The sequence below is a fragment of the Hemiscyllium ocellatum genome, unplaced genomic scaffold (genome assembly GCF_020745735.1).
Source record: "Hemiscyllium ocellatum isolate sHemOce1 unplaced genomic scaffold, sHemOce1.pat.X.cur. scaffold_1867_pat_ctg1, whole genome shotgun sequence".
NCBI classification, from domain to species: Eukaryota; Metazoa; Chordata; class Chondrichthyes; order Orectolobiformes; family Hemiscylliidae; genus Hemiscyllium; species Hemiscyllium ocellatum.
Genome location: NW_026867900.1, coordinates 10,487 through 31,009, shown reverse-complemented (window position 1 = coordinate 31,009; position 20,523 = coordinate 10,487). Strand labels below are relative to the sequence as shown.

At 56.7% G+C, this 20,523-nt stretch overlaps 1 protein-coding gene across 1 annotated transcript; it reads right to left on the bottom strand.

The window, feature by feature from the left end:
* Positions 1-1,135: 1,135 nt before the first annotated feature.
* Positions 1,136-8,982, bottom strand: LOC132810749 (ras-related protein Rab-35-like). Its single transcript, XM_060822695.1, has 6 exons — positions 8,817-8,982; positions 6,811-6,861; positions 5,478-5,601; positions 4,143-4,267; positions 3,461-3,585; positions 1,136-1,303 (listed from the first exon to the last, which is right to left on the bottom strand). Exons 1-6 carry the CDS (start codon positions 8,872-8,874, stop codon positions 1,172-1,174), a joined length of 615 nt encoding a protein of 204 aa, XP_060678678.1. The 5' UTR covers positions 8,875-8,982; the 3' UTR covers positions 1,136-1,171.
* Between the last annotated feature and the right edge of the window lie 11,541 nt (positions 8,983-20,523).

Genomic DNA, 20,523 nt, shown 5'->3' with positions numbered 1-20,523 from the left:
GAGGGGTGTGGGGTGTATCAGTGTGTTACAGTGAGGGGTGTGGGGTATATCAGGGTGTTACAGTGAGGGGTGTGGGATATATCAGCGTGTTACAGTGCGGGGTATGGGGTATATCAGTGTGTTACAGTGAGGGGTGTGGGGTATATCAGTGTGTTACAGTGAGGGGTGTGGGGTATATCAGGATATTACAGAGAGGGGGTGTGGGGTATGGGAATATCAGAATGTTACAGTGAGGGGTGTGGGATATATCAGTGTGTTACAGTGAGGGGGTGTGGGGTATATCAGTGTTACAGTGAGGGGTGTGGGGTATATCAGTGTTACAGTGAGGGGGTGTGGGGTATATCAGTGTGTTACAGTGAGGGGTGTGGGGTATATCAGGATATTACAGTGAGGGGTGTGGGGTATATCAGAGTGTTACAGTGAGGGGTGTGGGGTATATCAGTGTGTTACAGTGAGGGGTGTGGGGTATGGGTATATCAGGGTGTTACAGTGAGGGGATGTGGGGTATATCAGGGTGTTACAGTGAGGGGTGTGGGGTATATCAGGGTGTTACAGTGAGGGGGTGTGGGGTATATCAGACTGTGCGGCACCAATCCGCAAATGGGGGAAATAATGAGTAGGGGTTACGGTAATGCAGTAGAGAGATTCCCCCCACCGAAACCCAACCCACCCGGCAGAGCACACATTCCTATCTCTGAACCACCTCAACCAGGACAGAGTCACTTGACGAAATAAAGGATTAACTGGAGCCCGGTCGCTCTGGGTCACCACGGACATGAAGTAGTGTTTGGATTAATCGGCTAACTGGAGGGCCAGGATAAGGAGTGGCCCGCAGCATTGGGTAGTGTAAAACAGCAGGTGTTTAGCCTCCCCCCTGGCCCCAATGAGGTTTTTTATATTTATATACATACGTATATTATATACACACACACACACAAACACCCCATGCCTTGGAGGGCCCCTTCACGTGCAGGCACTAGGCATTGTCATCCGGTGGGGATTCGGGGAAAGTGTGGTCATTCGAAATGTATCTCTTCCAGAGCCAACTCAGGAGAGGACGACGGGGGGGGGGGGGGGGGGGGGAGGAGTCAGAACGTTGAGAAGCCCACATCAGCCCTCCCCCGACCCTCCCAGACGCATTCCCACCCACCCCCCCCCCCCCCTTCCTTGGTCAGCAGCATTTCTTGACTGCAGGCTTCTTCTTTGGTTTGTTAATCCTCACCACCTCGTTCTGCTGTTGGTTCAGGCGAGCTAGATTGTCTTTTTTGCACTTCAGCACCAAGTAGGTGACAGCGTTGAACATCTGTGAGGGGGTGGGGAGGTTTCAAGGGGACGAGAGAACACACACAGGTCGTGCCTGGTCAGCAAACTGCACAATTCCGCACTCCCAGAGCCGCTATCCCGTCCGTGCCCCCTCGATAAGGTCACCCCTCGGCCTCCGACGCTCCCGGGAAAACAGCCCTGTAGCCTCGAACCCTCCCAACATCCTTTCCAACGTTTCACAACATCCGTCCTGTAGCAGAGAGACCGGAATCGAACACAGTATTCCCAAAGTGGCCCCGACTCCAATACAGCCACAACGTGACCCTCCCAACCCCTACACTCAACGCACTGACCAATACAGCCACAACGTGACCCTCCCAACTCCTACACTCAACTCACTGACCAATACAGCCACAACGTGACCCTCCCAACCCCTACACTCAACGCACTGACCAATACAGCCACAACGTGACCCTCCCAACGTGTTAATGCCCCCCGTCTCAACCATATCCTCTGGCAGCTCAGTCCGTGCGCGTACCACCCTCTGGGCGAAAAGAGAAAGACGCCCCTCGGCGCTCCCTCCCACCTCTAGCCTTAAAGCGGATGCCCTGGACTCCCCAACCCTGAGAAAAACGCCGAGTCCCCCCCTTCCTCTCGCGATCGTCCGCCCACCCTTGAAGAACGTTTCGCTTGTCCGCTCTCTCCCTCAGACCCTCGAGAGTTGGCGCGTCGCCTCCGTCCTCTCTCAGGTCACACCTCCCTTGGAGCGAGGGGGTGGGGGGGGACACCCTGCAACATGGGAACCAGGAGTAGGCCGCCCGGCCCTGCTCACAATCGTGCCTCATCCTTTCATGGACCCTTCCCCGCATTTCCATCGCATCCCTTGAATTCCTTTATCTTTCTTTCAAAACGCGTCCCTGCCTTAGCTTTCTAAGCGATTACTGAAGCAGCGTCGACCATTGCCCTGGGTCAGGAATTCCATCGACTAACAACCGAAGCCCCCTTCTCAGTTCGTTCCAAACCTGCTTCCTCTCATCTGGAGGCCAGGCCGTCTTATCCTCGCCTCACCCCCCTCATCGTTTTACACATTTCTAGAACATTCCCCCACACTCAAGTCTTCTGACGTCCCGTGAATTTTATCCCAACCTACTCGGCCGCTCCCCATAAGCCGACCCCCCCCCCCCCCCCGCAACTCTGGAACCCCCTTCCCGCTGCCTCACGGTGCCAGGGGACCCCGGGTTCAATTCCCGCCTCAGGCAAGAGTGTGTCTGGAGTTTGCGTCTGCGTGGGTATCCCCCCCAAGGTGGGCAGGTTCGGGTGGATTGGCCGTGCAAAATTGCCCGTAGGGGGGTCAACGTAGGGGAACGGGTCTGGGTGGGTTGCGCTTCGGAGGGTCGGTGTGGACTTGATGGGCTGCAGGGCCTGTTTCCACACTAAGTAATCCGATCCTTTCTTAAGTGAGGAGGTCAAAACTGCACACTGTACAGATAAAGCACTACCTCCACGCTCTTAAACTCAATCCTTTCAGCAACGTGGGACAAAATCCCACTTCGCCTTCCGAATTATTTGTTGTACTTGTAGACTAACCCTCTGCAATTCACGGCACCCCAGGCCCCCCTGCACATCAGCACGGCTGCAACTTTTTCACCATTCGAGTAAGAATCCTTTCTCCTATCACCAGAACGCATGGTCCTCGCATTTATTTGCGATGTATTCCATCTGCCAGGACTTCTACGCTCAACGCCCTGACTGTCGGAGCGTGCCCAAACGCTGGACTCACTGCCCGGTCTCCCCCCTACCCCGGGACCCCACAGAACCGTGCATCTGAACGCCAGGACCCCCACCCCTGCCCTCTGAGAGACCCCTACCCTTGATCCGACTTTCCCCAGGTCTCATCGAGAGGAAACCCCCCCGTCTCTCGGCCCAGCTGACCCCCCCTCGCTCTCTCCGTTAGCCTGGGCTGCCAACGGACCCATCAGTTCCGAATCTTTGAGACCGCCACCGGGAAGAGGGGAAGCCCGGTACTGAGCCCCTGAGGGCTTCCACTAGTCACAGACGGCCCCCCCCCCTGCGCCCTACCACCACGCCAATTTTGTACCAGAGTGTGGCCCCACCAACGTGCTGCACTGAGGGAAGCGAGCATTGTTGCCGACGATGTGGTTCTCTGGCAGTTTAAGACGGAGGGCTGCTCACTCACCTCCTCCACGTTGGTGTTCTCCTTCGCACTGGTCTCAAAGAGACAGATGCCCATCTGCTCACTGAAGCGCTTGGCGTCGGCAAACTCCACCTTCCTCCGGGAGGGATCCTCGCTCTTATTCCCGACTGGGATCAGGGCAGAGGAAAAGACAGACCGTTAATGGAGAGGGGGCGCCATCAGGGAACAGGAAGGGTTTTGGGGTCCCATGGGGGACGGTGTAGAGCGGGAGGGAACGGGGAAGGGGTTTGGGGTCCATTGGGGACGGTGTAGAGCGGGAGGGAACGGGGAAGGGGTTTGGGGTCCCATTGGGGACGGTGTAGAGCGGGAGGGAACGGGGAAGGGGTTTGGGGTCCCATTGGGGACGGTGTAGAGCGGGAGGGAACGGGGAAGGGGTTTGGGGTCCATGGGGGACGGTGTAGAGCGGGAGGGAACGGGGAAGGGGTTTGGGGTCCATCGGGGACGGTGTAGAGCGGGAGGGAACGGGGAAGGGGTTTGGGGTCCATTGGGGGACGGTGTAGAGCGGGAGGGAACGGGGAAGGGGTTTGGGGACGGTGTAGAGCGGGAGGGAACGGGGAAGGGGTTGGGGGGTCCATGGGGGACGGTGTAGAGCGGGGGAAGGGGTTCAGGTATTGGTTGGGGGGTTCAGCGTTGGGTGAGAGGGGGGGTAAATCCAAACTCTTACCCAGGATCTTGGTGACAGTGTCACAGTTCTGACTGATCTCAAACAACCACCTCTTGACGTTGATGAACGACTCAGGATTGGTCACATCGTAGACGATAATCACTCCGTGAGTGTTCCGGTAGTAACTGGAGGGGGTGGGGAGGGAGAGGGGAGAGAGAGAGAGAGGCAGATAGTGCAACCGAGGGGGGAAAACCACCGAGACTCTGTTAGGAACCGATGTATCGACGCGAGATGATCCAGTCAATCCCGTCTCTTCCCACCCGATCGCTCGCCCTTCCTGTCACCTCGATATTTATCCCAGCTCCCCCCCCCCCCTCCAGCCCTCAGGAAGCAGAGCCCAACCCTCGCTCACGCCGTTACCCCTCCCCACCGGCTCCTTTCTCTGATCCATGTGCTCCCTGCCCAAAGAGGACATCACTGCCACCCCAACACATGCCCAGCGAGGGAGGTGACAGAGAGAGGGAGGGGGCTGGACGGGCCACAGGGGGTTCAGAGATAGGGAGGGGGTGTAGGGGGGTTACAGGGACAGGGAGGGGGTGTAGGGGGGTTACAGGGACAGGGAGGGGGTGTAGGGGGGTTACAGGGACAGGGAGGGGGTGTAGGGGGTTACAGAGATAGGGAGGGGGTGTAGGGGGTTACAGAGATAGGGAGGGGGTGTAGGGGGTTACAGAGATAGGGAGGGGGTGTAGGGGCTTACAGAGATAGGGAGGGGGTGTAGGGGGGTTACAGGGATAGGGAGGGGGTGTAGGGGGGTTACAGGGACAGGGAGGGGGTGTAGGGGGGTTACAGGGACAGGGAGGGGATGTAGGGGGTTACAGGGACAGGGAGGGGGTGTAGGGGGTTACAGAGATAGGGAGGGGGTGTAGGGGGGGTTACAGGGATAGGGAGGGGGTGTAGGGGGGGTTACAGGGATAGGGAGGGGGTGTAGGGGGGTTACAGGGATAGGGAGGGGGTGTAGGGGGGTTACAGGGACAGGGAGGGGGTGTAGGGGGGTTACAGGGACAGGGAGGGGGTGTAGGGGGTTACAGAGATAGGGAGGGGGTGTAGGGGGTTACAGAGATAGGGAGGGGGGGTAGGGGGTTACAGGGACAGGGAGGGGGTGTAGGGGATTACAGGGATAGGTAGGGAGTGTAGGGGGGTTACAGGGATAGGGAGGGGGTGTAGGGGGTTACAGGGATAGGGAGGGGGCGTAGGGGGGTTACAGAGATAGGGAGGGGGTGTCGGGGGTTACAGGGATAGGGAGGGGGTGTCGGGGGTTACAGGGATAGGGAGGGGGTGTAGGGGGGTCACAGAGATAGGGAGGGGGCGTGGGAGTGACTGAGAGGAGACACTCACGTGGATGTGATGGTACGGAATCGCTCCTGACCCGCAGTGTCCCAGATCTGCAGCTTGACCTTTTCCCCGTTAACGTCCACAGTTCGTATTTTAAAATCAACGCCAATGGTCGTGATGTAGCTCCCTACAGCGAGACAGGGCAACACCTCACCTCACAGGATCGACAGCACGGGGTGTCCCACACCCACCCACCCCCCCTACAGCGAGACAGGGCAACACCTCACCTCACAGGATCGACAGCACGGGGTGTCCCACACCCACCCACCCCCCCTACAGCGAGACAGGGCAACACCTCACCTCACAGGATCGACAGCACGGGGTGTCCCACACCCACCCACCCCGCTACAGCGAGACAGGGCAACACCTCACCTCATAGGTTCGATAGCACGGGGTGTCCCACACCCACCCACCCCCCCTACAGCGAGACAGGGCAACACCTCACCTCACAGGATCGACAGCACGGGGTGTCCCACACCCACCCACCCCACTACAGCGAGACAGGGCAACACCTCACCTCACAGGATCGACAGCACGGGGGGGTCCCACACCCACCCACCCCCCCCCCTACAGCGAGACAGGGCAACACCTCACCTCACCTCACAGGATCGACAGCACGGGGGGTCCCACACCCACCCACCCCCCTACAGCGAGACAGGGCAACACCTCACCTCACCTCACAGGATCGACAGCACGGGGGGGGGGGGTCCCACACCCACCCACCCCCCCTACAGCGAGACAGGGCAACACCTCACCTCACAGGATCGACAGCACGGGGGGGTCCCACACCCACCCACCCCCCTACAGCGAGACAGGGCAACACCTCACCTCACAGGATCGACAGCACAGGGTGTCCTTTCGCCCTCTCCTCCTCTCTCTCTCTCTGGGACCGGGGTGTGTTAGATACACTGTCCTTTCCCCCCTCTCTCTCTGGGACCGGGGTGTGTTAGATACACTGTCCTTTCCCCCTCTCTCTCTGGGACCGGGGTGTGTTAGATACACTGTCCTTTCCCCCTCTCTCTCTCTGGGACCGGGGTGTGTTAGATACACTGTCCTTTCCCCCCCCTCTCTCTCTGGGACCGGGGTGTGTTAGATACACTGTCCTTTCCCCTCTCTCTCTCTCTGGGACCGGGGAGTGTTAGATACACTGTCCTTTCCCCCCTCTCTCTCTGGGACCGGGGTGTGTTAGATACACTGTCCTTTCCCCCCCCTCTCTCTCTGGGACTGGGGTGTGTTAGATACACTGTCCTTTCCCAACTCTCTCTCTGGGACCGGGGTGTGTTAGATACACTGTCCTTCCCCCCCCACTGCTCAGTGAGGGGGGGGGGTTATTTACCTGAGAATGTGTTGTCAGCAAATCGCAGGAGAAGACTGCTTTTCCCCACTCCTGTGGAGAGAGAATGGAACAAATTAACATCAGAGTTACTCTGTATCTAACCCCGTGCTGTCCCAGTCCCTGGGAGTGTTTGATGGGGGACAGTGTAGAGGGAGCTTTATTCTGTAAGTAACCCCGTGCTGTCCCTGTCCTGTATCCAACCCGTCCATGCTGACCCAGATATCCTAACCTAATCTAGTCCCCCCTTGGCCCATAAACCCTTCCTATTCCCACCCTACACTCAACGCACTGACCGATACAGCCACAACGTGACCCTCCCAACCCCTACACTCAACACACTGACCAATACAGCCACAACGTGACCCTCCCAACTCCTACACTCAACGCACTGACCGATACAGCCACAACGTGACCCTCCCAACTCCTACACTCAACACACTGACCGATACAGCCACAACATGACCCTCCCAACTCCTACACTCAACGCACTGACCGATACAGCCACAACGTGACCCTCCCAACTCCTACACTCAACGCACTGACCGATACAGCCACAACGTGACCCTCCCAACTCCTACACTCAACGCACTGACCGATACAGCCACAACGTGACCCTCCCAACCCCTACACTCAACGCACTGACCGATACAGCCACAACGTGACCCTCCCAACCCCTACACTCAACGCACTGACCAATACAGCCACAACGTGACCCTCCCAACTCCTACACTCAACGCACTGACCGATACAGCCACAACGTGACCCTCCCAACTCCTACACTCAACGCACTGACCAATACAGCCACAACGTGACCCTCCCAACTCCTACACTCAACACACTGACCAATACAGCCACAACGTGACCCTCCCAACTCCTACACTCAACGCACTGACCGATACAGCCACAACGTGACCCTCCCAACCCCTACACTCAACGCACTGACCGATACAGCCACAACGTGACCCTCCCAACTCCTACACTCAACACACTGACCGATACAGCCACAACGTGACCCTCCCAACTCCTACACTCAACACACTGACCGATACAGCCACAACATGACCCTCCCAACTCCTACACTCAACGCACTGACCAATACAGCCACAACGTGACCCTCCCAACTCCTACACTCAACGCACTGACCGATACAGCCACAACGTGACCCTCCCAACTCCTACACTCAACGCACTGACCGATACAGCCACAACGTGACCCTCCCAACTCCTACACTCAACGCACTGACCAATACAGCCACAACGTGACCCTCCCAACTCCTACACTCGGGGGGGGGGGGAGAGAGGAAGGGAGGAGAGGGTGGGGGGGGGAAGGAAGGGAGGAGAGGGTGGGGGGGGAGAGGGTGTGTGGGGGGGGAGAGGGTAGTGGGGGAGAGGGTAGTGGGGGAGAGAGGGTAGTGGGGGAGAGGGTAGTGGGGGAGAGAGGGTAGTGGGGGAGAGGGTGGGGGGGGGAGGGGGTGTGGGGGGGAGAGGGTGTGTGAGGGGAGAGGGTGTGGGGGGGGAGAGGGTGTGTGAGGGGAGAGGGTGTGGGGGGGGGAGTGGGTGTGGGGGGAGAGGGTGTGGGGGGTGAGGGTGTGGGGGGAGGGGGGGGGGGGGGAGAGGGGGTGGGGGGGAGAGGGTGGGGGGGGAGAGGGTGTGGGGGGGAGAGGGTGTGGGGGGAGAGGGGGGGGGGGGAGAGGGTGTGGGGGGGGGAGGGTGTGTGGGGGGGGGGAGGGTGTGTGGGGGGGGAGAGGGTAGTGGGGGAGAGGGTAGGGGGAGAGGGTGGGGGGGAGAGGGTGTGTGGGGGGAGAGGGTGGTGGGGGAGAGGGTGTGTGGGGGGAGAGGGTGTGTGGGGGGGGAGAGGGTGGGGGGGGGGGGGGGTGGGGGGGGGGTGTAGGGGGGGGGGGGGGGTGGGGGGGGGGGGGGGGGGGGGGTGGGTGGGGGGGTATGTGGGGGGTGTGACCCAGTCCCCAGGTGAAGCCACCCCCAGGTGAATAGCCCCCTCCCCCTCACCGCTGTCTCCGATGATGAGGAGCTTGAAGAGATGGTCGTAGTCCCGGGGGCCCGCCATCAGGGGGGGGAGGGCGGGGACCCGCTCCCTCTCTCTCTGTCTCTCTCTCGGTGTCCCCCACCTCCTTCTCACCCAGGCCGCAGGCTCCCGCAAACCGGAAGTGGCGAGGCGGACGCCAAAGGGGCGAGTCCTCCGGCCACGCCTCCTCCCCCCCACCACCCTCCTCGTCACGCCCACTACCACCGTCTCCTCCAATCGGAGATGGAGACGTCGGCGGGACACGCCCCTGCCAGGAGGGCACCCCGCCCACCTCCAGCGTCACCGACACCGCCCACCCAATCAGCGAGAAGGGAGTGGGTACGTCACAGTGAGCGAGGCCGACACGACCACGCCCCCACAACTCCGCCCCCCCCCAACTCGTCATCGGCTTCTCCTCCAATCCGGGAATGCTAAAGCCACGCCCCTGCCGTCGCCGGCCCCGCCCTCTCCCCCCTCCGCGGACCAAGCCACGCCCCTCCCTCTGACGTATTCGCGGCCTCCTCCTATGAGAAGGAGGATCCCGCAGCGGTCGTTTCCGATCCTGTGGCGTTGGCCGAGGCCCCGCCTACCGCTGACGCAATGTCGCACGTAGCCACGCCCCTTCCAACGTCCCCATGGCTCCACCCACCACACCCCCCGACGCCGCGACACGCCCCTCACGTCTGATCACGCCCTTTCCGTTCTGGACACGCCCCTCCAGTGACGCTCCATTGTCACCGCCCACCTTCTGCTGGCTCCGCCGTTGCGACGTCATTGGCCCCGCCCCCTGTCCGCTCAAGACCCGCCTCCCCGGTGCCGCGTGACGGACGGGACGGACGTCATCGTCGTCGCTCGCACCGCGCCCCTCCCGCCGTCGGCCCCGCCTACCGCCGCTCAAAGCCACGCCCCTGGACGAAGAATCGTTTGAGACGTCACGAACACACGCGCGCGGCGGTCGCCCCGCCCACGAAGGGCTGGCCTTTCGACGTCGTCCCCGCCCACCGGCCGGTCAAACCACGCCCCTACCCGTAGCGACGTATCTCCCATCCCCACAATCCAGCGGGGCCTGGGGGCAGCGCGAGGCGTGCCTGGCGGGAAAGGGGGCCAGTCACGTGATCCGAAGCGACCGTTGGGCGGCCATTTTGGCAATAGTGACCATAACTTCGTGGGATTTTGAGATGTTGACGGAAAAGGTGGAAAGTCTTCGATTGGGTGGGGGCGTCTTGTGTGGCAGCGACCGAACTCGGGGGTCAAGGCGATGGCGGAGTGGTTTTTCGACAGGGATTGTCCATCTGGAGGCTGCGGAACGTCCGCCCCGGGTTCAAATCCCGCCACCACCAATGGCGCAGTTTGACCCTCCCGTCCACCTCTTTCGAAAGCCCAAATTTGGCCGCGAGCCCGTTGTTGGAAAACCTCACCGGTTAGGGAAGGAAATGGCCGTCCGTCGCTGGTTTTGTGCGAAGACAAGTGACTCCATACCCGTGGCGACGTCCGTCTACGCCTGAAGGTGGCCCCTGGGCCGGTCAGGGATGAGCGACGAGTGCTGGCCGGCATGGCCCGTGCTGAAAATGTGGTGCTGGAAAAGCGCAGCAGGCCAGGCAGCATCGAGGAAGAGAGCTTCTTCAAGGAAGTGAGGACCTCGACTTTCTCCTTGAAGATTTTAACCTACTGCGAATCCTCTTGCAAGGATGCCTTCCTTGAAGATCCTCACTTTCTCCTCGAAGATTTTAACCCTACCGCGAATCCTCTTGGAAGCATGCCTTCCTTGAAGAGATGCTGCCTGACCTGCTGCGCTTTTCCAGCTCTGATCTCCAGCATCTCACTTTTTCCAGCATGAAAAATAAAATACACCTAGGCGAGGAAAGATGGCGACATGAATAGGAAGGGGTCAGAGGAATACCGGCCAAATGCTGGCAAACGGGACGCAATCAGTTTAGGACATCCGGTCGGCACGGCCGTGGTGTAGGTCTCTGCGACCCTGGAACGTATCGGGAGCGGCCGTCCGAGTCTTTCGAAGAGCACTCGATGGGATTGGCACGTCCCAGTGGAAATGAAGGACAGCATCTTGGAACCCTTGGATGACTGAGGAAATTATCAGCTTTTTTTTAAACTAAGGGAAGCAATACTAAGGTCTGGGCAATTAAAACAGACCAAATTCTGAAAGAATATAGAGAAAATACAAAGGAACTCAAGACAGGGTTCAAAGGACCACGAAATGTCCTTAGCTAGTAGGGTTACGGAATACTGAACGGCCTACACAGAGGGGATTTGAGGAAGGTGTTTGCATTGTGGGAGACACTAGGATCCGAAGGCACAGCCTTAGAGTAAAGGGAAGACACATTGGAATGGAGATAAGGATTAACCTCTTCACCCAGAGAGTGGGGAATCGATAGAATTCACTGCCACAGAAGGCTGTGGAGGCTGGGTCATTAAGTATGTTTAAGGTGGAGATACCGAGATTCTTGGGGATCAAGGGTTGCGGGGAGAAAGCAGGAGAAAGGGGGCCCTGGTGGAGCAGACTCAGTGGGCTGACTGGCCTAATTTCTGCTCTTCAGGAGAATTACAAGGCACATTATACTTATGTTCGGAGCAAAAGGCTAGGTCAGGAAAGAGTCGGCCCACTCACGGATAAAGGAGGGAGGTTAAGTGGGGACCGAGAGGAAACATAGTGAGATCCTTAATGAATATATTGGTATTCACAAAAGCAAGGGATGTCGAGGGGAGGGAAGGGCATGTGAATATTCCAGGGCAGATTCATGAACAGAAGGACAAAATGTTGGGTGTCTTAGTGATGTACGGAAGGTAGACAAGTCTCCAGGGCCAGATGGGATCCATCCCAGGATACTGTGGGCGACAGGGGGAGGATATAGCTGCAGTTTCAACAAGTCCTCATGTCCTGTTTGGCCTAGTTCAGGGAACGCCCAACGTTGTTCCTTAAGAGATCCAGATAATTATAAGCCAAATAGTAAGGTTCTGGGGAGTGTTGCTGAACAAAGAGACCTTGGAGTGCAGGTTCATAGCTCCTTGAAAGTAGAGTCACAGGTGGATAGGATAGTGAAGGCGGCGTTTGGTATGCTTTCCATTATTGGTCAGTGTGTTGAGTACAGGAGTTGTGAGGTCACATTGTGGCTGTATTGGTCAGTGTGTTGAGTGTAGGAGTTGGGAGGTCACATTGTGGCTGTATTGGTCAGTGCGTTGAATGTAGGAGTTGGGAGGTCACGTTGTGGCTGTATTGGTCAGTGCGTTGAGTGTAGGAGTTGGGAGGGTCACGTTGTGGCTGTATTGGTCAGTGCGTTGAATGGAGGAGTTGGGAGGTCACGTTGTGGCTGTATTGGTCAGTGCGTTGAGTGTAGGAGTTGGGAGGGTCACGTTGTGGCTGCATTGGTCAGTGCGTTGAGTGTAAGAGTAGGGAGGGTCACATTGTGGCTGTATTGGTCAGTGCGTTGAGTGTAGGAGGTGGGAGGGTCACGTTGTGGCTGTATCGGTCAGTGCGTTGAGTGTAGGAGTTGGGAGGGTCACTTTGTGGCTATATTGGTCAGTGCGTTGAGTGTAGGAGTTGGGAGGGTCACGTTGTGGCTGTATTGGTCAGTGCGTTGAGTGTAGGAGTTGGGTGGGTCACGTTGTGGCTGTATTGGTCAGTGTGTTGAGTGTAGGAGTTGGGAGGGTCATGTGGCAGTATCGGTCAGTGCTTTGAGTGTAGGAGTTGGGAGGGTCACGTTGTGGCTGTATTGGTCAGTGTGTTGAGTGTAGGAGTTGGGAGGGTCACGTTGTGGCTGTATCGGTCAGTGTGTTGAGTGTAGGAGTTGGGAGGGTCACGTTGTGGCTGTATTGGTCAGTGTGTTGAGTGTAGGAGTTGGGAGGGTCACGTTGTGGCTGTATCGGTCAGTGCGTTGAGTGTAGGAGTTGGGAGGGTCACGTGGCTGTATTGGTCAGTGTGTTGAGTGTAAGAGTTGGGAGGGTCACGTTGTGGCTGTATTGGTCAGTGCGTGGAGTGTAGGAGTTGGGAGGGTCACGTTGTGGCTGTATTGGTCAGTGCGTTGAGTGTAGGAGTTGGGAGGGTCACGTTGTGGCTGTATTGGTCAGTGTGTTGAGTGTAGGAGTTGGGAGGGTCACGTTGTGGCTGTATCGGTCAGTGTGTTGAGTGTAGGAGTTGGGAGGGTCACGTTGTGGCTGTATCGGTCAGTGCGTTGAGTGTAGGAGTTGGGAGGGTCACGTTGTGGCTGTATCGGTCAGTGTGTTGAGTGTAGGAGTTGGGAGGGTCACGTTGTGGCTGTATTGGTCAGTGTGTTGAGTGTAGGAGTTGGGAGGGTCACGTTGTGGCTGTATTGGTCAGTGTGTTGAGTGTAGGGGTTGGGAGGGTCACGTTGTGGCTGTATCGGTCAGTGCGTTGAGTGTAGGAGTTGGGAGGGTCACGTTGTGGCTGTATTGGTCAGTGTGTTGAGTGTAAGAGTTGGGAGGGTCACGTTGTGGCTGTATTGGTCAGTGCGTGGAGTGTAGGAGTTGGGAGGGTCACGTTGTGGCTGTATTGGTCAGTGCGTTGAGTGTAGGAGTTGGAGGGTCACGTTGTGGCTGTATTGGTCAGTGTGTTGAGTGTAGGAGTTGGGAGGGTCACGTTGTGGCTGTATTGGTCAGTGTGTTGAGTGTAGGGGTTGGGAGGGTCACGTTGTGGCTGTATCGGTCAGTGTGTTGAGTGTAGGAGTTGGGAGGGTCACGTTGTGGCTGTATTGGTCAGTGTGATGAGTGCAGGGGTTGGGAGGGTCACGTTGTGGCTGTATCGGTCAGTGCGTTGAGTGTAGGAGTTGGGAGGGTCACGTTGTGGCTGTATTGGTCAGTGTGTTGAGTGTAAGAGTTGGGAGGGTCACGTTGTGGCTGTATTGGTCAGTGCGTGGAGTGTAGGAGTTGGGAGGGTCACGTTGTGGCTGTATCGGTCAGTGTGTTGAGTGTAGGAGTTGGGAGGGTCACGTTGTGGCTGTATTGGTCAGTGTGTTGAGTGTAGGAGTTGGGAGGGTCACGTTGTTGCTGTATTGGTCAGTGTGTTGAGTGTAGGAGTTGGGAGGGTCACGTTGTGGTTGTATTGGTCAGTGTGTTGAGTGTAGGGGTTGGGAGGGTCACGTTGTGGCTGTATCGGTCAGTGCGTTGAGTGTAGGAGTTGGGAGGGTCACTTTGTGGCTGTATTGGTCAGTGCGTTGAGTGTAGGAGTTGGGAGGGTCACGTTGTGGCTATATTGGTCAGTGCGTTGAGTGTAGGAGTTGGGAGGGTCACGTTGTGGCTGTATTGGTCAGTGCGTTGAGTGTAGGAGTTGGGTGGGTCACGTTGTGGCTGTATTGGTCAGTGTGTTGAGTGTAGGAGTTGGGAGGGTCATGTGGCAGTATCGGTCAGTGCGTTGAGTGTAGGAGTTGGGAGGGTCACGTTGTGGCTGTATTGGTCAGTGTGTTGAGTGTAGGAGTTGGGAGGGTCACGTTGTGGCTGTATTGGTCAGTGCGTTGAGTGTAGGAGTTGGGAGGGTCACGTTGTGACTGTATCGGTCAGTGCGTTGAGTGTAGGAGTTGGGAGGGTCACGTTGTGGCTGTATCGGTCAGTGCGTTGAGTGTAGGAGTTGGGAGGGTCACGTTGTGTCTGTATCGGTCAGTGCGTTGAGTGTAGGAGTTGGGAGGGTCACGTTGTGGCTGTATTGGTCAGTGCGTTGAGTGTAGGAGTTGGGAGGGTCATGTTGTGGCTGTATCGGTCAGTGTGTTGAGTGTAGGAGTTGGGAGGGTCACGTTGTGGCTGTATTGGTCAGTGTGTTGAGTGTAGGAGTTGGGAGGGTCACGTTGTGTCTGTATCGGTCAGTGCGTTGAGTGTAGGAGTTGGGAGGGTCACGTTGTGGCTGTATTGGTCAGTGCGTTGAGTGTAGGAGTTGGGAGGGTCACGTTGTGGCTGTATTGGTCAGTGCGTTGAGTGTAGGAGTTGGGAGGTCACGTTGTGGCTGTATTGGTCAGTGTGTTGAGTGTAAGAGTTGGGAGGGTCACGTTGTGGCTGTATTGGTCAGTGCGTTGAGTGTAGGAGTTGGGAGGTCACGTTGTGGCTGTATTGGTCAGTGCGTTGAGTGTAGGAGTTGGGAGGGTCACGTTGTGGCTGTATTGGTCAGTGCGTTGAGTGTCGGAGTTGGGAGGGTCACGTTGTGGCTGTATTGGTCAGTGCGTTGAGTGTAGGAGTTGGGAGGGTCACGTTGTGGCTGTATTGGTCAGTGCGTTGAGTGTAGGAGTTGGGAGGGTCACGTTGTGGCTGTATTGGTCAGTGTGTTGAGTGTAGGAGTTGGGAGGGTCACGTTGTTGCTGTATCGGTCAGTGTGTTGAGTGTAGGAGTTGGGAGGGTCACGTTGTGGTTGTATTGGTCAGTGTGTTGAGTGTAGGGGTTGGGAGGGTCACGTTGTGGCTGTATCGGTCAGTGCGTTGAGTGTAGGAGTTGGGAGGGTCACTTTGTGGCTGTATTGGTCAGTGCGTTGAGTGTAGGAGTTGGGAGGGTCACGTTGTGGCTGTATCGGTCAGTGTGTTGAGTGTAGGAGTTGGGAGGGTCACGTTGTGGCTGTATTGGTCAGTGTGTTGAGTGTAGGAGTTGGGAGGGTCACGTTGTGGCTGTATCGGTCAGTGCGTTGAGTGTAGGAGTTGGGAGGGTCACGTGGCTGTATTGGTCAGTGTGTTGAGTGTAAGAGTTGGGAGGGTCACGTTGTGGCTGTATTGGTCAGTGCGTGGAGTGTAGGAGTTGGGAGGGTCACGTTGTGGCTGTATTGGTCAGTGCGTTGAGTGTAGGAGTTGGGAGGGTCACGTTGTGGCTGTATTGGTCAGTGTGTTGAGTGTAGGAGTTGGGAGGGTCACGTTGTGGCTGTATCGGTCAGTGTGTTGAGTGTAGGAGTTGGGAGGGTCACGTTGTGGCTGTATCGGTCAGTGCGTTGAGTGTAGGAGTTGGGAGGGTCACGTTGTGGCTGTATCGGTCAGTGTGTTGAGTGTAGGAGTTGGAGGGTCACGTTGTGGCTGTATTGGTCAGTGTGTTGAGTGTAGGAGTTGGGAGGGTCACGTTGTGGCTGTATTGGTCAGTGTGTTGAGTGTAGGGGTTGGGAGGGTCACGTTGTGGCTGTATCGGTCAGTGCGTTGAGTGTAGGAGTTGGGAGGGTCACGTTGTGGCTGTATTGGTCAGTGTGTTGAGTGTAAGAGTTGGGAGGGTCACGTTGTGGCTGTATTGGTCAGTGCGTGGAGTGTAGGAGTTGGGAGGGTCACGTTGTGGCTGTATTGGTCAGTGCGTTGAGTGTAGGAGTTGGGAGGGTCACGTTGTGGCTGTATTGGTCAGTGTGTTGAGTGTAGGAGTTGGGAGGGTCACGTTGTGGCTGTATTGGTCAGTGTGTTGAGTGTAGGAGTTGGGAGGGTCACGTTGTGGCTGTATCGGTCAGTGTGTTGAGTGTAGGGGTTGGGAGGGTCACGTTGTGGCTGTATCGGTCAGTGTGTTGAGTGTAGGAGTTGGGAGGGTCACGTTGTGGCTGTATTGGTCAGTGCGTTGAGTGTAGGAGTTGGGAGGGTCACGTTGTGGCTGTATTGGTCAGTGTGTTGAGTGTAGGAGTTGGGAGGGTCACGTTGTGGCTGTATCGGTCAGTGCGTTGAGTGTAGGAGTTGGGAGGGTCACGTTGTGGCTGTATTGGTCAGTGTGTTGAGTGTAGGAGTTGGGAGGGTCACGTTGTTGCTGTATTGGTCAGTGTGTTGAGTGTAGGAGTTGGGAGGGTCACGTTGTGGTTGTATTGGTCAGTGTGTTGAGTGTAGGGGTTGGGAGGGTCACGTTGTGGCTGTATCGGTCAGTGCGTTGAGTGTAGGAGTTGGGAGGGTCACTTTGTGGCTGTATTGGTCAGTGCGTTGAGTGTAGGAGTTGGGAGGGTCACGTTGTGGCTATATTGGTCAGTGCGTTGAGTGTAGGAGTTGGGAGGGTCACGTTGTGGCTGTATTGGTCAGTGTGTTGAGTGTAGGAGTTGGAGGGTCACGTTGTGGCTGTATTGGTCAGTGCGTTGAGTGTAGGAGTTGGGAGGGTCACGTTGTGGCTGTATTGGTCAGTGCGTTGAGTGTAGGAGTTGGGTGGGTCACGTTGTGGCTGTATTGGTCAGTGTGTTGAGTGTAGGAGTTGGGAGGGTCATGTGGCAGTATCGGTCAGTGCGTTGAGTGTAGGAGTTGGGAGGGTCACGTTGTGGCTGTATTGGTCAGTGTGTTGAGTGTAGGAGTTGGGAGGGTCACGTTGTGGCTGTATTGGTCAGTGCGTTGAGTGTAGGAGTTGGGAGGGTCACGTTGTGGCTGTATCGGTCAGTGCGTTGAGTGTAGGAGTTGGGAGGGTCACGTTGTGACTGTATCGGTAAGTGCGTTGAGTGTAGGAGTTGGGAGGGTCACGTTGTGGCTGTATCGGTCAGTGCGTTGAGTGTAGGAGTTGGGAGGGTCACGTTGTGTCTGTATCGGTCAGTGCGTTGAGTGTAGGAGTTGGGAGGGTCACGTTGTGGCTGTATCGGTCAGTGCGTTGAGTGTAGGAGTTGGGAGGGTCACGTTGTGGCTGTATTGGTCAGTGTGTTGAGTGTAGGAGTTGGGAGGGTCATGTGGCTGTATCGGTCAGTGTGTTGAGTGTAGGAGTTGGGAGGGTCACGTTGTGTCTGTATCGGTCAGTGCGTTGAGTGTAGGAGTTGGGAGGGTCACGTTGTGGCTGTATTGGTCAGTGCGTTGAGTGTAGGAGTTGGGAGGGTCACGTTGTGGCTGTATTGGTCAGTGCGTTGAGTGTAGGAGTTGGGAGGTCACGTTGTGGCTGTATTGGTCAGTGTGTTGAGTGTAAGAGTTGGGAGGGTCACGTTGTGGCTGTATTGGTCAGTGCGTTGAGTGTAGGAGTTGGGAGGTCACGTTGTGGCTGTATTGGTCAGTGCGTTGAGTGTAGGAGTTGGGAGGGTCACGTTGTGGCTGTATTGGTCAGTGCGTTGAGTGTCGGAGTTGGGAGGGTCACGTTGTGGCTGTATTGGTCAGTGCGTTGAGTGTAGGAGTTGGGAGGGTCACGTTGTGGCTGTATGGGTCAGTGTGTTGAGTGTAGGAGTTGGGAGGGTCATGTGGCAGTATCGGTCAGTGTGTTGAGTGTAGGAGTTGGGAGGGTCACGTTGTTGCTGTATTGGTCAGTGTGTTGAGTGTAGGAGTTGGGAGGGTCACGTTGTGGCTGTATTGGTCAGTGCGTTGAGTGTAGGAGTTGGGAGGGTCACGTTGTGGCTGTATCGGTCAGTGCGTTGAGTGTAGGATTTGGGAGGGTCACGTTGTGACTGTATCGGTCAGTGCGTTGAGTGTAGGAGTTGGGAGGGTCACGTTGTGGCTGTATCGGTCAGTGCGTTGAGTGTAGGAGTTGGGAGGGTCACGTTGTGTCTGTATCGGTCAGTGCGTTGAGTGTAGGAGTTGGGAGGGTCACGTTGTGGCTGTATTGGTCAGTGCGTTGAGTGTCGGAGTTGGGAGGGTCATGTTGTGGCTGTATCGGTCAGTGTGTTGAGTGTAGGAGTTGGGAGGGTCACGTTGTGGCTGTATTGGTCAGTGTGTTGAGTGTAGGAGTTGGGAGGGTCATGTGGCTGTATCGGTCAGTGTGTTGAGTGTAGGAGTTGGGAGGGTCACGTTGTGTCTGTATCGGTCAGTGCGTTGAGTGTAGGAGTTGGGAGGGTCACGTTGTGGCTGTATTGGTCAGTGCGTTGAGTGTAGGAGTTGGGAGGGTCACGTTGTGGCTGTATTGGTCAGTGCGTTGAGTGTAGGAGTTGGGAGGTCACGTTGTGGCTGTATTGGTCAGTGTGTTGAGTGTAAGAGTTGGGAGGGTCACGTTGTGGCTGTATTGGTCAGTGCGTTGAGTGTAGGAGTTGGGAGGTCACGTTGTGGCTGTATTGGTCAGTGCGTTGAGTGTAGGAGTTGGGAGGGTCACGTTGTGGCTGTATTGGTCAGTGCGTTGAGTGTCGGAGTTGGGAGGGTCACGTTGTGGCTGTATTGGTCAGTGTGTTGAGTGTAGGAGTTGGGAGGGTCACGTTGTGGCTGTATCGGTCAGTGCGTTGAGTGTAGGAGTTGGGAGGGTCACGTTGTGGCTGTATCGGTCAGTGTGTTGAGTGTAGGAGTTGGGAGGGTCACGTTGTGGCTGTATTGGTCAGTGTGTTGAGTGTAGGAGTTGGGAGGGTCACGTTGTGGCTGTATTGGTCAGTGTGTTGAGTGTAGGGGTTGGGAGGGTCACGTTGTGGCTGTATCGGTCAGTGCGTTGAGTGTAGGAGTTGGGAGGGTCACGTTGTGGCTGTATTGGTCAGTGTGTTGAGTGTAGGAGTTGGGAGGGTCACGTTGTGGCTGTATCGGTCAGTGTGTTGAGTGTAGGAGTTGGGAGGGTCACGTTGTGGCTGTATCGGTCAGTGCGTTGAGTGTAGGAGTTGGGAGGGTCACGTTGTGGCTGTATCGGTCAGTGTGTTGAGTGTAGGAGTTGGGAGGGTCACGTTGTGGCTGTATTGGTCAGTGTGTTGAGTGTAGGAGTTGGGAGGGTCACGTTGTGGCTGTATTGGTCAGTGTGTTGAGTGTAGGGGTTGGGAGGGTCACGTTGTGGCTGCATCGGTCAGTGCGTTGAGTGTAGGAGTTGGGAGGGTCACGTTGTGGCTGTATTGGTCAGTGTGTTGAGTGTAAGAGTTGGGAGGGTCACGTTGTGGCTGTATTGGTCAGTGCGTGGAGTGTAGGAGTTGGGAGGGTCACGTTGTGGCTGTATTGGTCAGTGCGTTGAGTGTAGGAGTTGGGAGGGTCACGTTGTGGCTGTATTGGTCAGTGTGTTGAGTGTAGGAGTTGGGAGGGTCACGTTGTGGCTGTATTGGTCAGTGTGTTGAGTGTAGGGGTTGGGAGGGTCACGTTGTGGCTGTATCGGTCAGTGTGTTGAGTGTAGGAGTTGGGAGGGTCACGTTGTGGCTGTATTGGTCAGTGTGATGAGTGCAGGGGTTGGGAGGGTCACGTTGTGGCTGTATCGGTCAGTGCGTTGAGTGTAGGAGTTGGGAGGGTCACGTTGTGGCTGTATTGGTCAGTGTGTTGAGTGTAAGAGTTGGGAGGGTCACGTTGTGGCTGTATTGGTCAGTGCGTGGAGTGTAGGAGTTGGGAGGGTCACGTTGTGGCTGTATCGGTCAGTGTGTTGAGTGTAGGAGTTGGGAGGGTCACGTTGTGGCTGTATTGGTCAGTGTGTTGAGTGTAGGAGTTGGGAGGGTCACGTTGTTGCTGTATTGGTCAGTGTGTTGAGTGTAGGAGTTGGGAGGGTCACGTTGTGGTTGTATTGGTCAGTGTGTTGAGTGTCGGGGTTGGGAGGGTCACGTTGTGGCTGTATCGGTCAGTGCGTTGAGTGTAGGAGTTGGGAGGGTCACTTTGTGGCTGTATTGGTCAGTGCGTTGAGTGTAGGAGTTGGGAGGGTCACGTTGTGGCTATATTGGTCAGTGCGTTGAGTGTAGGAGTTGGGAGGGTCACGTTGTGGCTGTATTGGTCAGTGCGTTGAGTGTAGGAGTTGGGTGGGTCACGTTGTGGCTGTATTGGTCAGTGTGTTGAGTGTAGGAGTTGGGAGGGTCATGTGGCAGTATCGGTCAGTGCGTTGAGTGTAGGAGTTGGGAGGGTCACGTTGTGGCTGTATTGGTCAGTGTGTTGAGTGTAGGAGTTGGGAGGGTCACGTTGTGGC